The sequence below is a fragment of the Mytilus californianus genome, unplaced genomic scaffold, assembly GCF_021869535.1.
Source record: "Mytilus californianus isolate M0D057914Y unplaced genomic scaffold, xbMytCali1.0.p SCAF_2, whole genome shotgun sequence".
NCBI lineage: Eukaryota > Metazoa > Mollusca > Bivalvia > Mytilida > Mytilidae > Mytilus > Mytilus californianus.
In genome coordinates, this window is record NW_026262668.1 from 85,558,568 (window position 1) to 85,580,828 (window position 22,261).

General features: G+C 32.5%; 1 protein-coding gene across 1 annotated transcript; it reads right to left on the reverse strand.

Moving 5' to 3' along the window:
- Positions 1 to 4,972: 4,972 nt before the first annotated feature.
- LOC127727705 (vesicular glutamate transporter 2.1-like) lies at positions 4,973 to 18,949 on the reverse strand. Its single transcript, XM_052234821.1, has 12 exons — positions 18,881 to 18,949; positions 17,925 to 18,059; positions 15,377 to 15,430; positions 14,068 to 14,155; positions 13,544 to 13,630; positions 11,259 to 11,398; positions 10,431 to 10,580; positions 9,382 to 9,514; positions 8,980 to 9,090; positions 6,777 to 6,787; positions 6,517 to 6,627; positions 4,973 to 5,516 (listed from the first exon to the last, which is right to left on the reverse strand). The coding sequence occupies exons 1-12, from the start codon at positions 18,947 to 18,949 to the stop codon at positions 5,277 to 5,279; spliced, it is 1,329 nt and encodes a 442-aa protein (XP_052090781.1). The 3' UTR covers positions 4,973 to 5,276.
- Between the last annotated feature and the right edge of the window lie 3,312 nt (positions 18,950 to 22,261).

Below are 22,261 nucleotides of genomic sequence, written 5' to 3' on the forward strand. Positions count from 1 at the left end.
ATAGCCTTTTTAAAATTTTCACCACTTTCTAACACTGCCAAAAAATCTACATACACAGTTAACTGAAGTACTTTCATTATAATATTCAGAAATGAATTTGAATATATATCATGACCGTTTACTTTTTTACTATTTTTAAAAAACTAAGATCACTAGTGCTTTTAGGTCTTTTATCGTGCAGTGTATACAAAATTTTAAAAAATTCTCACATTTTCACCTGTATGTAAAATTATTTCATATTTTTCTACACCTGATTCATCCCTCAGTTTGGGAAAGTATGTTCAGTTGATACTGTATTTTTTGTCCAATCACACTGTTAAGATACATTGACTTAAGTAGGTACACAAAAGAGCAACCAAAATTCCGGAATGTAAATACTACCGTGCCACCTTAAAGATAATATCATGTTTATAAGGATATAAAGGTTAGGTACAGTTTGCGTTCCATTTCGTTCGGAGGACCTATTTTTACGAAATTTCGGCCTTACAATTTAACAGCAGGTGCAACTATCGAGCAGTCGGAATATAAATCATTTTGCTTGCAATGCTTTTATTGTTTTAAAAAAGACTTTAAGTATGTGCATTTTTCTAATCAAATTGTCTCTAAATCTTCATTTATCGTATTTTTGTTGCTTCTTGTTTATCATTTGTTATTCTTTTTTGCCATATATGCAATACGTTTATCTTTTAAAATTAAATATGCTTATGCGATCAAATAACAATTTGCGACGAGGTTCTTAAATAGCATTTTCAATGAAATTGTATTTCCTCAAATGTTATTCATCAATTAAAGAATGCATGAGATACCAAATGGATAATCGAACTCATAGCTTGATGACAAACTGATAACACAATGGCAAAAAATGGAAAAAAGGAAGAAACGACAAATTACAGTCTACAAAACACAACATAGAAAACTAAACACTGAGAAACACGAACCGCATCAACTAGCCAACTATTATATACACATAGTATAGCTATGTGAAACTGAAACTATCAAGATATTTGATTTCACTTTCCGCTATATAGTTATCTGACTAAATATTTCAAAATTTGGTAACTATGTTGAACGCATCTATTCCATCAATCTTGAGATAAAGGATACAACAGATACAATTAAGTCTGCCTCATATCTTGACTTACACCTAGAATTTGACAATGAGGGTCGGTTGAAAACAAAAGTTTACGACAAAAGAGATTATTTCAGCTTCCCAATTTTTAATTTGCCATTTCTATGTAGCAACATTTCAACAACGCCTGCATACGAAGTATAAATATCCGAGTTGATACTTTATTCCGGTGCTTGTATTTTCTATCATGATTTCCTTGATAGAGGGTTGCTACATAAACAACACGACAGGTGCCACATGTGCAACAGGATCTGCTTACCCTTCCGGAGCACCTGATATCACCCCCAAATTTTGGTGGGGTTCGTGATGCTCAATCTTTAGTTTTCTATGTTTTATTTTGTATACTGTTGTGTGTCTTTTGGTCATTTTCTTTCTTTTTTTTTGCTATGGCGTTGTTAGTTTATTTTCGACTTATGAGTTTGAATGTCCCTTTGATATCTTTCTCCTCTCTTTACGTGACAACATCTTTGGAAGTTTGATAGACGTTGTTTCAATACATATGAAAACCAAATTCTTCTCAATAACTAACTAATGTTTATAAGGTAGGTGAATTAACACTTATATTTGTTTGTGTCACTCGCTTATAAATTTTAAGTTTGCTTTGTAATGTTTTGATGACTTGTTTGTCTGTTCTTCCATTTTTGTCTTTCGTCGATTTATGGTATTTTTAATTCGGTAGGTTACATTCGGGGGAAAGATGAATCGTTTGTGGCTAGAACAATTGAAACAATTAACGTGCAAAAATGCCCATGCTGCATCTCTGTCATTTTTTGGGGGTGAAATGTTGAAATGGAAATGTTGTTATCTAGATTTCATATGCACCTCTATCACTTGTATATTGGTATATAATAATATTTTTAACCATGTGTAGATGTGCAGTTAATTTTACATCGTGTGTTTATATTGAATGCAATAAAGAATTTTAAATCACGCTATAGGTGGCCAATTGTGAAATATGACAACCATTTGCATCGCTTCACTGCCTAAACCAATGACGGTTACATATTGGTTTTTGATGTGAAGAAATAGCCATGATTTCATTTGACAGAATTCTGGTATTTAAATGTTTTCTTGTATCTCAATTGATACAATACCGTTCTGTTTTTCTGTACAATCTTCAATACATATCAAGATTTGTTCTGATATCGTAATGGACCATCTAGGTGGAAATATTGACCTGTATCGTACGTTGGTAATATAAATCACCAAAAGTGGGTTTCTAGTGGTAGTGGAAGAGATCACTTTTGTTTTGACATGGAATATCATTGATATGCTAATTTTTTATAAACTTATTGTTTATAAAATGTTGAAATACTCGAAATACTATAGTTTGTCTACTCCGATGCATACATTGAATATATCCGGAATTTTCGTTGTTTAAAAATGGTCTTCAACTTATCTTATAGAGACGAAACATGCGTCTGGCGTTACAAATTATTAGCCTTGTATCTTTATTGAGTTTTTAAAACACTTGGTCGATGCCACTAGTGGTGGACGTTTTGTCCCCGAGTGTATCACCATTCCAGGAGTCAGCACTTATGTTTTGACATGAAATATCATTGATATGGGTATTTTCAGTAAATTTACTGTTTATAAAATGTAGAATTACTTAAAATACTAAGGTATGTCTTCTCTCGGGCATAGATTGACTAGCAGTTTTGGTACAACTTTTTCGAATTTTGGTTTTCAATGCTCTTCAACTTTATATATGAATTACCTTCCAACTGTTTTGATTCCAGTGCAACTACTGTGTCTTATGTAAAAAACACGTGTCTGGCGTAACAAATTATAAACCTGCTACATGTATCTCTGATGAGTTGTTTTTCATAACGACATATTGGGCTGAACGATAAGATGTGGATCAGACTAATTGATACATTATATTAAATATAATAGTCGTATCTTCGTACTCACTTGACAGTCTTAAAGCAAATCCCAAGCAAGGGGCCTATAATTTAAAAGTTGTCATTGATTTTTTTTTCTGTGTCATAACTGGCGTTTATTGTTTTGTCATAAATCAGGCCGTTGGTGTTTTTGTTTGAATTGTTACACATGTTGTCATGTCAGAGCATTTTATAACTGGGTATATAGTATTGGTTCTGTTCATTGTTGAAGGCCATATGGTCACATATACAGTTGCTGTAATTGCTTAAATCAGTTTCATTTGCTATAATCTGTTGGATAATTGTCTCACTGAAAATTATTCCACATCTCCTCATGTTATATTTAATAATACATGGTACTTTTAAGTTTGTTTTGTCTGGTATTCATTAGACATTTTAGTAAGAATCTACATATGTGAATGTTTCGCACATTGTTATTTTTAATTTTTAAACATGTAATTTTCTAATGTCTTGTTATCAAAATCAATTATGTTGGCGTTTGTTTTTGTTGCACTTCAGTGTTCCTGTTGTTCCTTTGTTTTCCTCTTATAGTTGATGTGTTTCCCTCGGTTTTATTTTGTAATCCGGATTTGTTTTCTCTCAAATGATTTATGACTTTTGAACACCGGTATACTACTGTTGCCTTTATTTATGTTTCTCTGTGTCGGATGGTTGATGTCTTTTTCACAAATACTCAACATTTTCGTTTATTCATATATATACATGTACTACTAAAATATGTATATTCCTAAATTGAGGTAAATTATATGGCCTTCCAAATACCGTTTCGATTCCTAACATCACTGAAGAGACATTAATTGTCGAAATTAAGATATGGTTTACTAATTTTTGCACCTTTTGTTTGTGGTATACCATCTTTTCCGCAAGTTTATTGTTTTCTGTTTAGTATTAAATTAGTAGTTTAAATCCGTTTTGTTACATCTGGTGATCCGTTTATTTGGCATTCGCCAATGGCAGTCAGCAGGGTTTAAGAACATCCGTTGTTCGACCTGCTAGTCAAATGCGTTTTGTTTAAATATACTTTTTCACTTTTTTGGGTCTTTTGGAAAATGTTGTTTGTGCTGTATTTAGACCCCTCTACCAAGAAATTTGTTTTGTATGCAAACGTATAAAAATTGCAGTTTTTATCCAACGCAATCATAGGTTTGAACGTTGTTTTCAATTTAGACTTGTTTATACTACTAAAATATACATGTACAGAGGCGAAAGATACTAGAGATATTTAAACTCGTAAATCGAAAACAAACTGACGATGCCATGTTATAACGTTATTTCATTTTCCTTTTTAAGGAAAATTTCAGAATTTTAAAACAAACAATTGTTTGTTTTCATCTAGCGGCAATTGATTCGGGTATAATCAGAACGACACTTCTTTGTTTTGTTTAAGTTTCTACATGTCAAAAAGATATATACATAACAAGTTATATGAAGCTCAATGCGAAACAAAAAACGATTTTGTAAATAAAAATTTACTTAAAGTTTATCCCACTTAGACCAGTTTCTCGTTTGAATCGTTTTACATTTGGCATTTCGGGACCTTTTATAGCTGACTATGCGATATGGGTTGTGCTCATTGTTGAAGGCCCTCCGGTGACCTATAGTTGTTAACTTCTACGTCATTTGGTCTCTGGTGGAGAGTTGTCTCATTGGCAATTATACCACATTTTTTTATTTTTATATATTCTGGTCAAAAGTGAAAGCATGGACATGTTCGGTTTCAAATACTGTTCATGTAAAAACAGTTGTTTTGCATTAGTCATTTGCAGTCCTTATAATGTGTGTAAAAGTTCATACATGAAAGAATTAAACTGCGGTGTAATGCAATATACAAAAACATGTTAGATAATAAGAAAAAAATGTCAAAAAAGTAAAGCAAAATGTTACATCTCATTACACGGATAAGAACGAAAATTAGAATCTAGGAACAATATGTCGGCTAATTACAGCGCTTAATGTCGCCAAGACAAACTCTCTGTAGAAGAGAAACTATATTTACTTAAACAATTGATATACAAGTTGTTCGAAGCTTGTTCGTTGATGTACATGTACTGACATCAATTCGAATCAAAAGGAAATTTTGTTTTAATTAGTTCTTTAAAGAAACACAACATCAACACATCACATGAGTTATTGACTGTATGTGTTGATTTTACCTAAATACATCCATGATCTTATCTTACTAATGTGCTCACAATATTCCTATTATAAGGTGTTGTTTTACTTCACAACGACATTCAGCGTCGCTAAGTAGACTCATAACTTGCTAGTTTATGAACAAAATTGTCATTCTCGCTGTCGTTTTTGAACTTTTTATAGTCTGTGTCTGACGGCTGGTTAATCACATCCAAAATGTTACTTTCTGGAACACCGTCGCCCCACGGCTGTCTTTCGCCTGATGCAAAAATACCGTAATATATCACACCAGCGATATGTAAACAACCAGCCACCATAAAAACTTCTCTCCAGGTAGTGATCAATGAAACCTGTCAAAAAATACAAAACACATAGGAGAGTTTGATACTAACTAAATTATGCCAACAGTGGTTTACCGATGCTAAAATATCGTAAATAAATTAAGGGACAATTAAGGTCACAAACAAAAACCAAGGGAATCGCATAAACTCCAAAAGCAGCAAGACCGAGTGCGTCGACGTGGTCAACATTTTCAGCTATGCATTCATCAGCCTCCATGCAAATCCATACTCAGAGAAATTGTCACAATCAAGAATAGGACACAATTGGTAAGGTGAGTAGAGTCACAGAAACATCGTATCGGTTAACGGATTCGCGATGGTGGCCGTAAAACTAATGTTGTGTGGATTTCAGGTGTTCTTCCTCATAGCTTTGTTGGAGCATTTTTTGGTGGAAGGAGCACATTCCTGTAATGAAATCTATGTAGTATGAACATGCCAGAGTTTTAAGCACTAATTGAGATATATAAACGCGATACGATGGGGAGAGGGTATGTTACTGCTGAGAATTGGAAAGTTGACAATTCGAAAGTCGAAATGTCCGTTTGGTATCTTTCGCCTCTCCTTTGAAATTATCTCGTTCGTCAAAGATTCTAGTTTGAAGTCGTCCATCTGTTTCAATATCAAAGAAAAGATAAAGATATGAAGGAGACCCATTTTATCATCAAATCGCGAAAAAAAACCAACATACGTTAATTCAACTTTTTTGTTAGCCTTTATTTAACAACTTGCTTTTCTGATGTAGGTCGATATAATCAATCGCTTCAAACCTGCATCTACAAGTATGAAAATAACATAGTCTAATTTTCTTTTTGTTGTTTTTTGTTTTTAATTTCAAATTTGGTCTTAAGATTTGACTATTCACAAATATTAATTTCCATTTGTAAACTGTATATCGAAGAAACTAATTCTTTTGCATGGTTATTAGGTTTTAAATGTATTTAAAACATTCATGCTAAAAGAATCAAATCGATGGTTATAATCAGAAGCTAAAAACGAATTTGGAATATACCTGTGTTCTACTACGTAGAAGGGATACCAATAATGTACTTATTGTAGCTCCAGTTATACCCATTCTGGTTATTCCGGTCACAATGCTGACGATGATAGGCGGATGATAGGTCTAGGGAATTTGATTTAAACCCTGCAAATTATAAGTTTTTGTAAACAAATATGCACTTAAATTCATTTAGATATAATAGGCTAAAAATATCCTTGGTATATTCTCCTTCTTCCAGAGATTGGAAATACTAGTACTGCTAGACGACTAACGTCCTTAAAAACTATATACAAAATTTCTTATATTTTCACACTGGAGTTATTTTTTATGAACTTCTACACGTTATAAAAGCTTGTGGTTCTTATAATGGAATTCAAACCACTTTTACAAAAGTATGAATTAGATGTATAAAGCCATCGTTTCTCACTTATAATACACTTAATACAGTGTTCAAATTATTGAAGTTGTTATATCCTTTTCTCAGTCTAAACCACGACTATATTCCTTTCGTTTTTGTGGGTTTTTTTTGCTGTGCATATACTGATTTAGTGTCATGGATGGATATCCCGTCTCCTTTCTTTTTTACTATACAAATCTTTAAACATACATATATTATATTTACTCGTTCGTCTACGTCCACTTTATTAACTTAATAAAATGGAGGCTAAAGATACCAAAGGGACATTCAAACTCCTAAGTCGAAAATAAACTGTCATCGCCATGGCAAAAATAGAAAAAGACCAGAAGACAAACAAAAGTACGAAAAAATAAACGTTGGAATGACAATGGTACTGATTCTTATTCCCAAAGAAATTAGTCTGAGAGTTACCTTAGAATTTTAAGTGCACGAATAGATATAAATACAAGTTGTTAACGTCTACGTTAATATCAAATATTAAGGTTTTACCTATATGGTTTTATACAAAAGTGTATTTATTTAGAATTCACACACTGCTTTGACTACGAGTTCGAATTCAAACCCCCAGGAAAAAAATATTTACAAACGATGAACAGTGGTGCTTATGACACTGTTAACATTACAAACATAGAACCTACACTTTTTGCACGCGTAAAAATCTGCGTTATTACACTTGGAGTTAAGACAATCAGATTGTATAACATGGTTAGTAAACATATTTAGGAATTTCAATGCTCTTCAACTTCGTTTTTAAAATACCACCTCTAACTATTTTCAATCAAACGCCACTTACAAGCCTTATGTACACGAAACGCGCAGCTCCATTCAAAACTATGTATAATATTTTTGGTGAGTTCACAAATGCTAGGTTGACTAATCTTCAGATGATATTTATTCACGAAGGTATCGCCAGCCCAGTAGTTTGCACAATTGTGATGACATGAAATATCATAGACACGCATATTTTCTGTAAATTTACTATTTACAAAATGTTAAATTATTCGAATAACTAAGATTTCTAAACTCCCATGAATACATTGTTTTAGTTAGAATGGGAATAACGCTTTATTCTACTCTTACTTTTTGTTTTTCGTTTTTTTTTTCTTTGTTCGTCTTTGTTTTTCTTTTGCATATATAAATATTTCACATGTTTCAAAGATTGTGATTCCCTAAGGCTTAAAAGAATGAAATAATAATTTGGATTAAATACAGCAAACAACCAGAATCAATAATAATGCAAAAACAAGTAACGCATTTACGACATTACAGTTTGTAAAGATTTTACACATCCTCTCAATTCAAACCAATCAACTTTTTAAATTATAGGACTGTTTTACACATCGATATGTTCTTTCGATCACAGGTCTGTTGATATATAGAAAATAAATTCATATCTAAAAAAAAAATTCAAAAATTTTTGTCAATAGGATTTTCCTAACCATGAACTGGTAAACTAATTATCAACATAGGATATTAAAACACGCAAACTTGTTGTAAGTAGACGACTCTCAACGTTAACTTTTGACAGAAAAAAGTATGTATTATATATCTTTTGTCTTTTTATTTTCAGCATTTTGTTTTTAACATATTGTGTTTCTAATTAAGGAAAGAAAATGTTCAAAAAGATATGCGTCTCAAAAATAAAAACTCAGCATTTCCTAAAATCGCAATAATTAATTTCGCATTTGTATCCTTTGTTCAGGAAAAGCAATAATAAATTCATGCACTGATTTCTAAATTTGCAATAAATGGGACAACTAGATTGGCTTATACAAGGAGTGTGGATTGCATAACCAATAGCGATATAACTTGGTCGTAATATTAGTAGATATTTACTTTTTTTCAACATATGAAACATATAAGTTATGTTTTATCAATCATTGATATGTTGCCTATTGAGTTTTGGCTATTGTATAAGATTGTTTTTGATTTCCAGACAACGATTAAACTTTTTAGTGTGAATGGTTTTCAATCTCTAGGATAACGATAAATTATAATCTACAGAAATGATGTGAATTAGATATCTTCAATGATTTTGTTTTAATATTACCATTTACCTGAAACTGCTAACCCACTAGCACCAACTCCAACACATAGCATAACCATGGCCGCATCAATATCCTGTATATAACCTAGACAGAATATGCATATTCCTTCAATACCATAACCTACAAAATTATGTATCAATTGTATAAATAAAAAAGTCACACAATTTTTCTATATAATATCCTAAAGAGATGTTTTGTCAAAAAAAAACTGAAAAAATAAACAATAGGCCAGACAGAGCCTATAAAAATAATAGTAAAAGAAAAAGACATGTGCACAACAATGGCATCAAAATATAATATAAGGAAGATTTAAGGAGCAAAACTTGTAGATTTTAGTAAGTCGAGCATTTGTTATTCAAATTAGAATAATTTGATGACAGTATTTAATGTCAAATTTAAATTTATAATTACCAGAACACTGGGCTATTTTGCGCCCTACAGTAGTACTAACACAGTCAGATTTTATGAGTTTATCTATCATTACTCCTCCAGTAACAGTAACTAATGCCATACATATAGCTGATAGGGAAGACAGTAATCCTATCTATATGAAAATAATTAAATATATTTTATTAATTAGGCATTCAATGAAAATGTACGTCCGTCAAACAGTGGAACATATATGGATTTTTTTCTCTTCATAAAATTAACCATTTAGTAAAAACTCATGACCTTTATGATAAATGTATATACATGCATTTATGTTTATTTACATGTACAGCAAAAATATGGAAATTTGAAAATTGGTTATATTTTTACATAGGCAAACATTTAGAATCACTCTGTCATTTGACAATTGGTGATAGATGGTTGCTGCTTAAAAGTAAAGCTATTGAAACAAGTGTTTAGTATGGTAAAGTTTAAGTCATCCCTTCGAAAAAAACTGATGCTATCATGATTTGGTGGGCTGTTATAGAGTATCTGCGTCACGGATGACCACGGCTATATATTACGTGTCGTAGCCACAGTCCTGTCCTTGTTTTTCCTCCATTGTGACATTACTGAATGAGCCTTCAACAAATTTGCACTCGTCATTAGCATACAGAGGATACTACAAGTGGAGAAGGATCTTTTAACTTTTCCTGAGCACCTGCGGTTTTTGTGGTGTTTGTGTTGCTCGGTCTTTAATGGTATTGTAATTTATTGTGGACTGCTGACGTTTTTTGCTTTTGGTTTTTGATTGTACCTTTGGTGACTTTTAGTTTGTCTCTTTTTTCGATGTCGATGACCCAATTGGCATAAAAAGACAGGCAACAAAAAATTATTTCTAACTGAAACGTGACTGAAAAATGGCAATACGGGTTAAATATGATAATTATCATTCATGATAACGAAATAGGGCTATGGTAACCAGCTTATTATCATAATTGTCAGCATTTGGACGTTTATTTCTTCAGGTTTATTCATTTTATTTGACACTTTTTTCATGTAGTTATTTAGAGACTAATATTGAATCTTACTTCAAAAATGCTGAGATCAAACAAATCTTCCATGTATTGAGGAACAACAGTCCTGACAAGGGATATCATCCAATTTCTTGTAAAACATGCAACAAAAATAGCAGACACAGGAACCGATGTTAAAATATTTTTCCAGGGAATACTTTTGACCTATAAAAAAGAAACAGAAAGGCCATAAAGTTGAATTCATGCTTTTAAACTATTGTTTATATGTTAAGAGTTAGATCGACGTCCGGTCTCTAACCGATATTCGTTCCTCTAATCGGCGTACGATCTGTCGTCGAAGTCAAATCGAAGTCGACCACACTAGTGTTTCATCATACAGATCTTAAGGGTGTTGATATTTTGAAGTATAAAAAATAAATACTTGCCATGTCGAATCTGAATCTGAATCTGAATGACACTGAATTCACGCTGACATATTTCCTAAGTGTTCATGCCATCTCTTTTAAATAATTTTTTCTTTTGTTTTGTTTTGTTTTTGTTTTGTTTTTTTTTTTTTTATCTTTGAGTATTTTTTTCATTCTTTACTTAATATTTGGTGTTTTATTGCATATATCTACAGTCTGAATCCTGCTACATCTACTGTAACGAGCGGAAATCGATTTAGAAATGTCTTTTGAGTTTTTGTGTTGTTGGGTTGCTGTCTCGTTGACAACGATTTGACAATGCTATGTTTTCCCATTCTAATGTGTTCATTTGATGTAAAACATCACGGATTTAAAATATGTCTGTATTTTTAACTTGTTTTCTAAATTTGATACAAACGCGAACAGAATAAATGTAAAGCATTGTTTATACATGAAAACCTTAATTCTGTATACCCACCGTCTGAGACGAAGGTTTCTTTGTGTAACAACGTTCTGAATCAAACAACAATCGTTCCGCTGTGGACAAATGTTTATTGTTGGATGGAGAGTCCTTGACAGTGCACATAAATAAAGTGGACCATACTATTCCTAAACAGCCTGTAAGTACATGTTCGGATGTAATAATGTTGACTTGTACGTTTTTGAAATTGTTGGATAGAGAGTCCTTGACAGTGCACATAAATAAAGTGGACCATACTATTCCTAAACAGCCTGTAAGTACATGTTCGGATGTAATAATGTTGACTTATACGTTTTCGAAATTGTTGGATAGAGAGTCCTTGACAGTGCACATAAATAAAGTGGACCATACTATTCCTAAACAGCCTGTAAGTACATGTTCGGATGTAATAATATTGACTTATACGTTTTTGAAATTGTTGGATAGAGAGTCCTTGACAGTGCACATAAATAAAGTGGACCATACTATTCCTAAACAGCCTGTAAGTACATGTTCGGAGGAAATAATATTGACTTATACGTTTTTGAAATTGTTGGATAGAGAGTCCTTGACAGTGCACATAAATAAAGTGGACCATACTATTCCTAAACAGCCTGTAAGTACATGTTCGGATGTAATAATATTGACTTATACGTTTTTGAAATTGTTGGATAGAGAGTCCTTGACAGTGCACATAAATAAAGTGGACCATACTATTCCTAAACAGCCTGTAAGTACATGTTCGGAGGAAATAATATTGACTTATACGTTTTTGAAATTGTTGGATAGAGAGTCCTTGACAGTGCACATAAATAAAGTGGACCATACTATTCCTAAACAGCCTGTAAGTACATGTTCGGGTGTAATAATATTGACTTATACGTTTTTGAAATTGTTGCATAGAGAGTCCTTGACAGTGCACATAAATAAAGTGGACCATACTATTCCTAAACAGCCTGTAAGTACATGTTCGGATGAAATAATATTGACTTATACGTTTTTGAAATTGTTGGATAGAGAGTCCTTGAGAGTGCACATAAATAAAGTGGACCATACTATTCCTAAACAGCCTGTAAGTACATGTTCGGATGTTATAATATTGACTTATACGTTTTTGAAATTGTTGCATAGAGAGTCCTTGACAGTACACATAAATAAAGCGAACCATACTATTCCTAAACAGCCTGTAAGTACATGTTCGGATGTAATAATATTGACTTATACGTTTTTGAAAACTTTTTAGTTGACTATACTAACTTTAACATAAGATCAAGATACCAAAGGGAGAATCAATAAGTCGTCGAGAGATGGACAAAATCATGCGAAAACACAAAATACACTCATATAGAAATGTTCAATAATAAGTCCAAAAACTTTTCATAGCAAAATACCTTTATATATTCTTTACGACACCTAATTGACCAGACAAAGCTCATATCTTGAACGGAAATTTGAAAAAAATGTCCATTTTTATCAGGGTATGTAAGACTTTTTTTATATGCAATAAAATACGAGTTTGGTGTTTTACTGTAGTAACAGGAGTTTGTGAATCAGTCGAGCAAATGCAATAATAAAATTGAGAATGGAAATGGGGAATGTGTCAAAGAGACAACAACCCGACCATAGAATAGACAATAGCAGAAGGTCACCAACAGGTCTTCAATGCAGCGAGAAATTCCCGCACCCGGAGGCGTCCTTCAGCTGGCCCCTAAACAAATATATATACTAGTTCAGTGATAATGAACGCCATACTAAACTCCAAATTGTACACAAGAAACTAAAATTTAAAATAATACAAGACTGACAAAGGCTAGAGGCTCCTGACTTGGGACAGGCGCAAAAATGCGGCGGGGTTAAACATGTTTATGAGATCTCAACCCTCCCCCTATACCCCTAGCCAATGTAGAAAAGTAAACGCATAACAATACGCACATTAAAATTCAGTTCAAGAGAAGTCCGAGTCTGATGTCAGAAGATGTAACCAAAGAAAATAAACAAAATGACAATAATACATAAATAACAACAGACTACTAGCAGTTAACTGACATGCCAGCTCCAGACTTCAATTAAACTGATTGAAAGAATAATGTACATAATGACCGGTATATACATTCTTTTGTTGAATAGAAATAAGTATAAGTAAGAAAGTCAGTAACTGCACTTGCTTTGTTTAATGTTGTGTCAGAAATTTTGAAAAAATAGAACAAAAACTGATGTTTTAATGTACAGTGTTTTAATAACTGATATCAAGTGATTATTGATGAAAAATATTAACAATCTGATGGACAATACGTAATACTTACCATAAAAATAAAGTGGTGCGTTCCAGCAAACACGACATGACAGTGCACCAGATACGATAAAGGCTACTGCTGAACTTAATGATGAACCTGAAACAAATGAGTACTACACATATCATACCTCATATACATATGACGTCATCCGTTTAGAAATGCATTGAATGGTATGCATGCCTTACAGTTCACATAGCACCATATCAATGGTTTAAACGATATGATATCGTTTTGCTCTCTCTCTCTCTCTCTCTCTCTCTCTCTCTCTCTCTCTCTCTCTCTCTCGCAAACTTCATTTACCCAAATATTATTTAAATCATTCAAAATCAATTTATTAGCTAATGGTCATTGTTTGAGTATCATTGACAAGTCAGATCTCATCAGCAATATGCTAAAAAGAAAGATGGCAATGTTTCTCTTTTTAGGGAAAGTATATAAACCTCTGGGTTTTTAGTTTTTGTGTCAATGGTATCTATGATGAGTTTATTGGCTGTCACTTACAAACTGTAAAATCGTAATTATTGTATTCTTACCTGCATATGTAAGCGTTACCATTCTAGATTTTTCAGATTTAAGTGACCATGCAGAAATCACACCATTTATTGAAGAATAAGCTGGTCCCTAGATATTGATTAATAGTATTGATATATGGAAGCTAAATGTTCCATCATCTCTTCTCGTTATAATAAAAATAAATAAACAATCACTAAAAAGACATTATATGTACTTCGAAAGTGATATCACCGAATTAGACTTATCCCCGAGTTTGTACTAACATGAGCAACACAACGGATGCCACATGTAGAGCAGGATCTGATTACCTTCTGGAGCACCTGTAATCAACCGCGGTTTTTGGTGAGGTTCGTATATTTATGTTACTTTAGGTCATTTAGTTCTTAGCGTATTCGATCCAAAAATTCTAAAAAGTGTTATATTCATTTCCAAGAAGTTGCATTTACAAAATGTTGTTTCTCTTTATTAAAACATACGATACAATTCGCCTTAGTTTATTAAAACATACGATACAATTCGCCTTAGTTTATTAAAACATACGATACAATTCGCCTTAGTTTATTAAAACATACGATACAATTCGCCTTAGTTTATTAAAACATACGATACAATTCGCCTTAGTGAGTGTAAAATTGGTAAAATTTGTTATATCAAACTAATAACATGAACTTGTTGATTTATAAACAAAAAAAGTATAATACCAATTGACGACATGAGGTCGTGTGTTTCGGGAATACCCTCCATTAGTAGAGCAGGAACTGAATACCCTTCCAGAGCACCTGAATTCTTCCACAGGTTTTGGTGGGGTTCGTGTTGCCTAACTTTTATTTTCTGCAGTGTAGTGTTTTGTTCTTATCGTTTGTCTTATTGGTTATGGTGTTTTTATTGGACTTATGATTTTTATCGACTTCTGGCTTCTTCTCTTTCATTTTGTGTACATTCAGAACATAAAGTATAAAACGTATATTATGTAATGTCGTCGGAGGGTGTCATGACTTAAAATGGTTTAAATAGACCAACCAATACTGTCTAAGGTAAACTTGTTTGAAGGTGTTGCAAACTTAGTGTTATCAGAATGACATAATTTGGAAACTACAGAGCAAAATTACAAAATGTGTTACCTTTTTTCCCTCTGTTTGTTTTTTTAGCAAGTAATTTCCAATTGTAAAACGTTTCAAGAAATACTGATTCGGTGGAAATAGAATGTTCATTCAATTCTAATTTGAGATAAGAAGACTTCTACTGGAGTATACATTATGTTTCCTCTACACACATGTACTTCAAAAGACATTTAGTTATTATATGTAAATGCTTTTTGTTGATACATACCTCAACCAGTCCCTGTAAGACTCTGATAACCATTACTAAGGCATACTGACTGTTCTGTATGCAGATTGGAAGTATAATCATTAATAAACTGGAGGAAAAAACTGATAAACCACAAATTCTGTAAATACAACAATGTTATAAAATTAATATCCTCGTTGGGATATGTTCAGCGCTATATATGTTATACTCGCGGTGGAGCTAGTGTGTTATAGTATATGTAATGTCGTCGGATGGGGTCATAAATCAAGTTATATTTTTTTAAGTTGTAGGATGCATCCTTACCACTTCTGACACACATTGTAGGCTGTAATGGCTTACGTCACCTAAAATGGTACCCTAAAAAATACAGTCAATTTACGTACACGTCCTATTAACTTTATTCGGTACAATTATTCATCTTATACATTTCAGCTTGCACAGTATTCAACTAAAACACCAACAAAATTGAACAAAAAACTAGACACTTCTATAATACTTGCGCCTCAGCGAATAAATTGGCAAATACATTCAACTAATTTTACTGTAAATGCTTCCCTGAAAAGATGCAAAAAAAAAACCAACTAAAAGAGTACTTCAGTTTGAGACTGACCCAAGTAACGATCTAATTTGATAAATAACGGGAGATTATAATCAAATTTCAATATTTTGTAAAATAAATATTCAGACATTGCATCTGATCTATCCCAGGTCACGAAAGTGGCCGAGAATAGACAAGGAATACCACGTTATTAATTTACTTTAAAAACTTATCAAATATACCAGACATATATAAATTTGGTACACCAGACGAGCGTTTCTTCTACATATAACTCATCAGTGGCACTGTAGAACCAACTAGTTGGAATGTCAAATCAAATACGAAGTTGAAGAGCATAAAAAGAACGAAAATTCCGAAAAATCGTGCCAAATACGGTTTAGGCAATCTTTGCCTGGGAGCCGAAAAACCGTAGTGTTCGACTAATGTAATAGAAGTAATAATTTCTTTATCCATCTCTAGTCAGAAATTATTCAAACTAGAAAGCACTTTGCTTTGATAAGAACAGAACAGTGTCATTATCTAAAATGGACCTAATTTACATCGACTGTGTTAAGAATACTAGAACCTGCTACTGTTTTGTTTATCCTTGAGGGGTTGGTTTTATACACGTGTTAGCTCTGCATTAATATAGAATTTACAATCATACAGTGTATATGAAATGAGTGTAAAAAATTAGTATTCTAAGCGATGTACGATTTATTGACTTAAATTGCAGATGCAAACAAGTGTGTTGAAATAAAGTTGAGAATGGAAACGGGGAATGTGCCAAAGAGACAACAACCCGACTAAAGAGCAGAAATAAAATTGAGAATGGAAATGGGGAATGTGTCAAAGAGACAACAACCCGACCAAAGAGGAGAAAACAGCCCAAGGCCACCAATGGGTCTTCAACACAGTGAGAAAATCCCGCACACGGAGGCGGGTTTCAGCTGGCTCCTAAACAAAAATGTGTACTAGTTCAATGAAAAAGGACGTCACACTAAACTCCAAAACATATAAATGAACTAAAATTTAAAAACATACAAGACTAACAAAGGCCAGAGGCTCCTTACTTGGGACAGGCGCAAAAGTACGGCGGGGTTAAACATGTTTTGTGAGATCTCAACCCTCCCCCTATACATGTAACCTCTAGTATCATACCATCATAAAATATATGAGAAGAACATAATCCGTATCATGCAAACAACTGGTATTTTTTAAAAAGCTACTGTACACCTCTCTCATTTGGGTTCATGTTGTGACATTGTTATACATGGTGAAAAAACTGCATCAGCGCATAAATGTCCCAAATGTTTCTTCTGACCTTTTAGGTATTTGATCTGCATTATGCTCTTGTCAATTTTTCTAGCTTTCCGTCTTATCATATTTATATCATTTGTTTAAACGACGTATTACAATCGTATTGATCTTAGCATTTTAAATTTGTGATTAATCGATATTATATTTCATTAAAGTAAAACATTCATTCCCAATTGTTTTGTAAGAAAGGCTAGTTTGTTAACAGAGGATATATATCATTGACATTTGCCAGTTTTACAGTTGAGTTTTAGGAATGAAATGTTTCTGTCATCTTATAACTATTCACCCATATGATGATATGAGTTTGGATTCAAACATGTCTGCTTTATTGTTTAAATACTCAAAACTTGTACATTTTATTGATTAATTGATAACATTTCTATATAGATAGCGAATATGAAAACATGTTAGATTGTTTTTGTTTTCAATTATTTTGAAAAAAGGCTGTCTGCTGACCACTTTACTATTAGCTTTCTGGCTGTTTGTTATCTCGTCAAAATAAATAAAGTATTGAATTATATACATTGTGAAATCGATTGATAGTATTCAATGATTATACCAATTTGATAGGTTTGTTGCTGTTACTTGATTTCGGCAAGGATTTATTTCCATCGTGAGAAAATTAAAACCCGAACCAATACATATACTTTTATTCAAAGTTAATATTTAACCTGGTTAAATGTCAAAGGTATTTCTCAGTACTTACTTCACAGGTGAAAACATGGTAGCTAATAATCCCCCAGGAATCTGCGTAAACAATTCACCAAAAAAGAAAGCTGTATTGAAATATAAAGTACTTTGTACTGTCCAGTTCAATGACAATCCGCAAGTTTTTTCTGCAATACACTGAAACAAGAAAGAAACTTAATATAAAGCTACCAAAAATTTTCAATTCACAGGGGCAAACAGCGGACTTATGACGAAGGACTTGAATATGGGAAATATCAAATTAGATCATTCATTTTGCAGCATACTCGCACGATTTAGCGCTAGACGTATTATTGACATCCGTCTGTTGTTTAAGACTTTGCGTTTGCCTCTTATTACTGGGTTGCTGTCTTATTGACTTATACTCAACTACCAACGTGTATTTGTTTCACTTTACAGAGGTTCCTCTGGAAACATTGTTATAAACAATGCAATAATATATGTCCATTCCGTCAGGAACAAATACTGTAATATTTCTTCCTACATTGGAAATATCACTTAAGAATATTTATTCCATTTGGAACTAATATTAAAAAGAAACTTCAATTCCATGACATAACATCTCTTTTAATTCAAATTAAGGATACAATTTTCGGAATCTTTGCAACGAATTATATTTAGTCAACATAATTAAGTAACACATATATTACAATAACTTTTAAAATAAAGCCAAAAAAAATGTGTGTAAATATTCTGTTTGCTGTAAAACTTTAGATACGGGCTTCCATGATCTTAACCAATTACAATAATACAAACTTGTAATTTTTTCAGTTTTAAAAAACTTTCAGTGGTCAAGAATCAGTGGGTTTTTTAGTTGTTCACATCCCTGTCCCTGTCCTTTGGTCTTTAGATGAATTATAGTTGTTTCATTGGCAACCTATTGGTTTTTCTTTTTTCTTTTGATTAATTCAATTATCTATCTATATTTTTACTATGAAGATATAAATTATTATACATACATTTTTGACGATACTATCGGATGTGTTAAATGACCTGTTTTTCACGTTTACTACATTGACCATGACCATAGCGAATACTGAACGGAATCCGACAACCAGCAGAAGGCCGAAGAATCCCATGAATGCAACTAGGAATCTTTTTGGACAACACATCATGTCTGTAATAAGTATATTATAGAATAGTAAATAAATACATAGAAGATGTATTCATAAAAAGTAATCTTAAATGGCGACAAAATTCTGAGATAATTTTTGTTTTCATTCAGTGAAATTCGAAAACCGTATTAATGTCTGATTATGGCAACATTGGAAATGCTAATTTAAAACTGAAATATTTTAGTTATTCATTTTTTCTGTATTGTTGCTTGTTAAAATATGTTAGACCAATTTCCCCTGAATTTATTTCACACTACGGATATTTTCAATCTTTACTTAAATTAAAAGTGCCACTGTCCAATGTGTGTACTTTAAGGATTTAACAATAATCATTATTGCTTATTTTTTATTTCTTAACAGATCATAATAATGACCATTAGACGATAGCCCAAAATTGCAATTTTGACAGATTTTGGAAATATTTTTAATATTTACCCTTCAAATATATAATAAGGGCATCGTTAACGAAATCATGTTCGAAATATTGTGTTCCGGATACCAAATCTTTCAATTGGTTTTCGACGTCCTTCGATGTAATTTTTTTTTAAATGTATAAAAATTGCAATTTTGCATCTAATGTCTTTAACAGCAACGTGTAGCTCTGAATAGTATTTTGATTTTTTGGAAAGTATGTTACATTGGTGAAAAAAATTTAAAGAAATGAAAAAGACTCTTTAATTTCCAGTAGGATTTGAATACCTTCAAGTTTTGACCCAATGGGTGAAACAAATATAGGGGAAATGGTTCTTCATTTTTCTGATTAGCCTAAGAACAAGTATCAGTAAAACTAAAATTTAAGCTTTTGACAATATTAATTATCTTATTTGATAATAGTAACTGCAATTACTTCGAATAAATGTATTAAAATAAAACTGCCTACCTTTGAATTGTCTATAAGTTAAATATCTAGCTGAACTACGCGTGCTGTAAAGCATAGAAAAAAATAAAATGGCAAAATCAACAGTATACACTGTCAGAACAGCCAGCTATATTTTCTCATGTATATTTTGATTAAAACGATGTATTATCATTGATGGTTTCCATTAAAAGATTTCTTTAGAAATTTAAAGAATTAGTGTGTAACATGTTTATCTATCATTATTTATCTGTTATTTTCACCGTGGCAAAGCGAGTTTTCCTTTCGCCTTAGGATAGAAATTTAACATCGTAAATTTTGTATAATTCCTTTAAAGATGCTGCAGGTGCTACATGTAAACTGAAGAGTTTACAACGATTAAAATGATAAAGATAGCTGTTTATTTATGCTTTAACCAAGTCAGTCGGTGTTCAAAAGGGGTCATCCTAAAAAGATGGTGGCAAAACTGTTGCAACAGAAAGAGATCATTTGGTATGTATGAAAACGAGACCAAAATATCAATCAATAGTAGAAAATAGTCGATTTTTGCATAAACAAACATGCGAAGAGAGCTATTGCAATTTATGCTATATGAAGTATTATCAAAATGCTAGAATGAGTATCATATGCGGGCTTTTATAGCCGACTATACGGTATGGGTTTTTCTCATTGTTGAAGGCCGTACGGTTACCTATAATTGCTTACATCCACTTTATTTGAACTTTGGTGGATAGTTGTCTCATTGGCAATCATACCTCATCTTCTTATTTTTATTATAATGTACACGAGTTTGTTATTCCCTTGACCCTACATGAAGTTAAAGTTCTGTAAAATTAGATGTGTCAATCAAAAATAGTAGTCTTCAAGCAGTGTATTTCATTATTATACTTTTTTACTAGGAAAACCGAGCTTGAATAATTCCTGTATAGTTTGTTTTAGTTCTATAAATTTTCACAAAAACGCACGCAGGTGATAACCCCATATCAGACCGACAACGTGACGTGACGTCTCATAGGGCTGATATTGGCTATCAGCCTGGGTGTGAATTTATGGCTAGTTTACTTCCGCTCGTTACACATATCCAAAAACTATCATATTAATGCAAAATATATGATAAACAATATTAATTGATCAGACATTAATTTGAATGTAACCGGTCGCTCTCTAGAATATTGGCAAAACAATTCGTTATGACTTGTAAAAGGCAAGTTCAAATATGATTTCCTTTACAATGTATTTACCGATACGTTTCTTAGTTTAATCAAAGAACTAGAACCATTTAATAAAAGTGTTATAAACTGGCTGTTTCTGTATTGGCCCTGTTATAGATTCTCAATCAGCTGTATTGGCCATCGACTTTTCGAGTCTCGTGGCCGATACAGCTAACTTTTTCCATATCGGCCCGGGAATCATCCCGAGACCCCCATGTCAGCCCAAGACGTTAGTCGGGGCTGATATGGGTCGAGGGATGATACCAGGGCCGATATGGAAAAGGACATGTATTAATATTTTTATCATATACTACCGATGTACAAACGCACACAGGTTGATAACCCCATATCAGCCAGACCATGTGACGTCTCATAGGACTGATATGGATTATCAGCCTGGGTGTGAATTTATGTCTAGTTTATTTCCGCTCGTTACACATATGCAAAACTATCATATTAGGGCTAAGTATATGATGAACAATATTACTTAATCAAACATTAATTTGAATATAACCGGTCGCTCCCAACTTAGCAAAACCTGGAGACTTATGTTTAACGCTTCATGTTACCTGTCAACCTGTATTTGTATATTACAAAGGTCGATTGCAGGATAAAAAATGGTAATTAATGAACATATACTATGTTGCATTACAATTAAGATATGGAAAATCCATATATAAATATTCTACCATTCATGTACTAATCTTTAGTTTGTTATTGCCAAAAAGAAGTTTACTGAAGTCATGATATATATCATAGTTGTCCTTTTTATAGAATAGGTGATCACTTGGCCATGCATTCATGCTTATCAAAGACAGGCAGAATACACCAAAGGGATAAACAAACTAATAAGACGAAGACTAACCGACAACGCTATGACACAAAACGAAAAACAACCAAAACGGACAAACAAGTATATACTAAACCCCTAACGGGAAGGATTGTACTTGATTTTCATATGATGAAGACATAATCTTTCAATGAGTTTAATTGAGGTCTGGAGCTGGCATGTCAGTAACTGCTAGTAGTCCTTTGTTCATTTATGTATCATTGTAATTTTGCTTAGTTTCTTTTGTTACCTATTCTGACATCGGACTCGGACTTCTTTTAAACTGAGTTTTACTGTTCGTATTGCTATGTGTTTCTTCATTCTACATT

Bases quoted from the DNA above. Each gene is read 5' to 3' on its own strand.
- LOC127727705 (XM_052234821.1), bottom strand. From the start codon at position 18,949: ATGGTCATGGTCAATGTAGTAAACGTGAAAAACAGGTCATTTAACACA. The intron at 18,060-18,880 runs GTATGTATAATA...TTCTTGTTTCAG, and splicing joins CCGATAGTATCGTCAAAAAT to TGTATTGCAGAAAAAACTTG. The intron at 9,091-9,381 runs GTAATTATAAAT...ATAATTTTGTAG, and splicing joins CAAAATAGCCCAGTGTTCTG to GTTATGGTATTGAAGGAATA.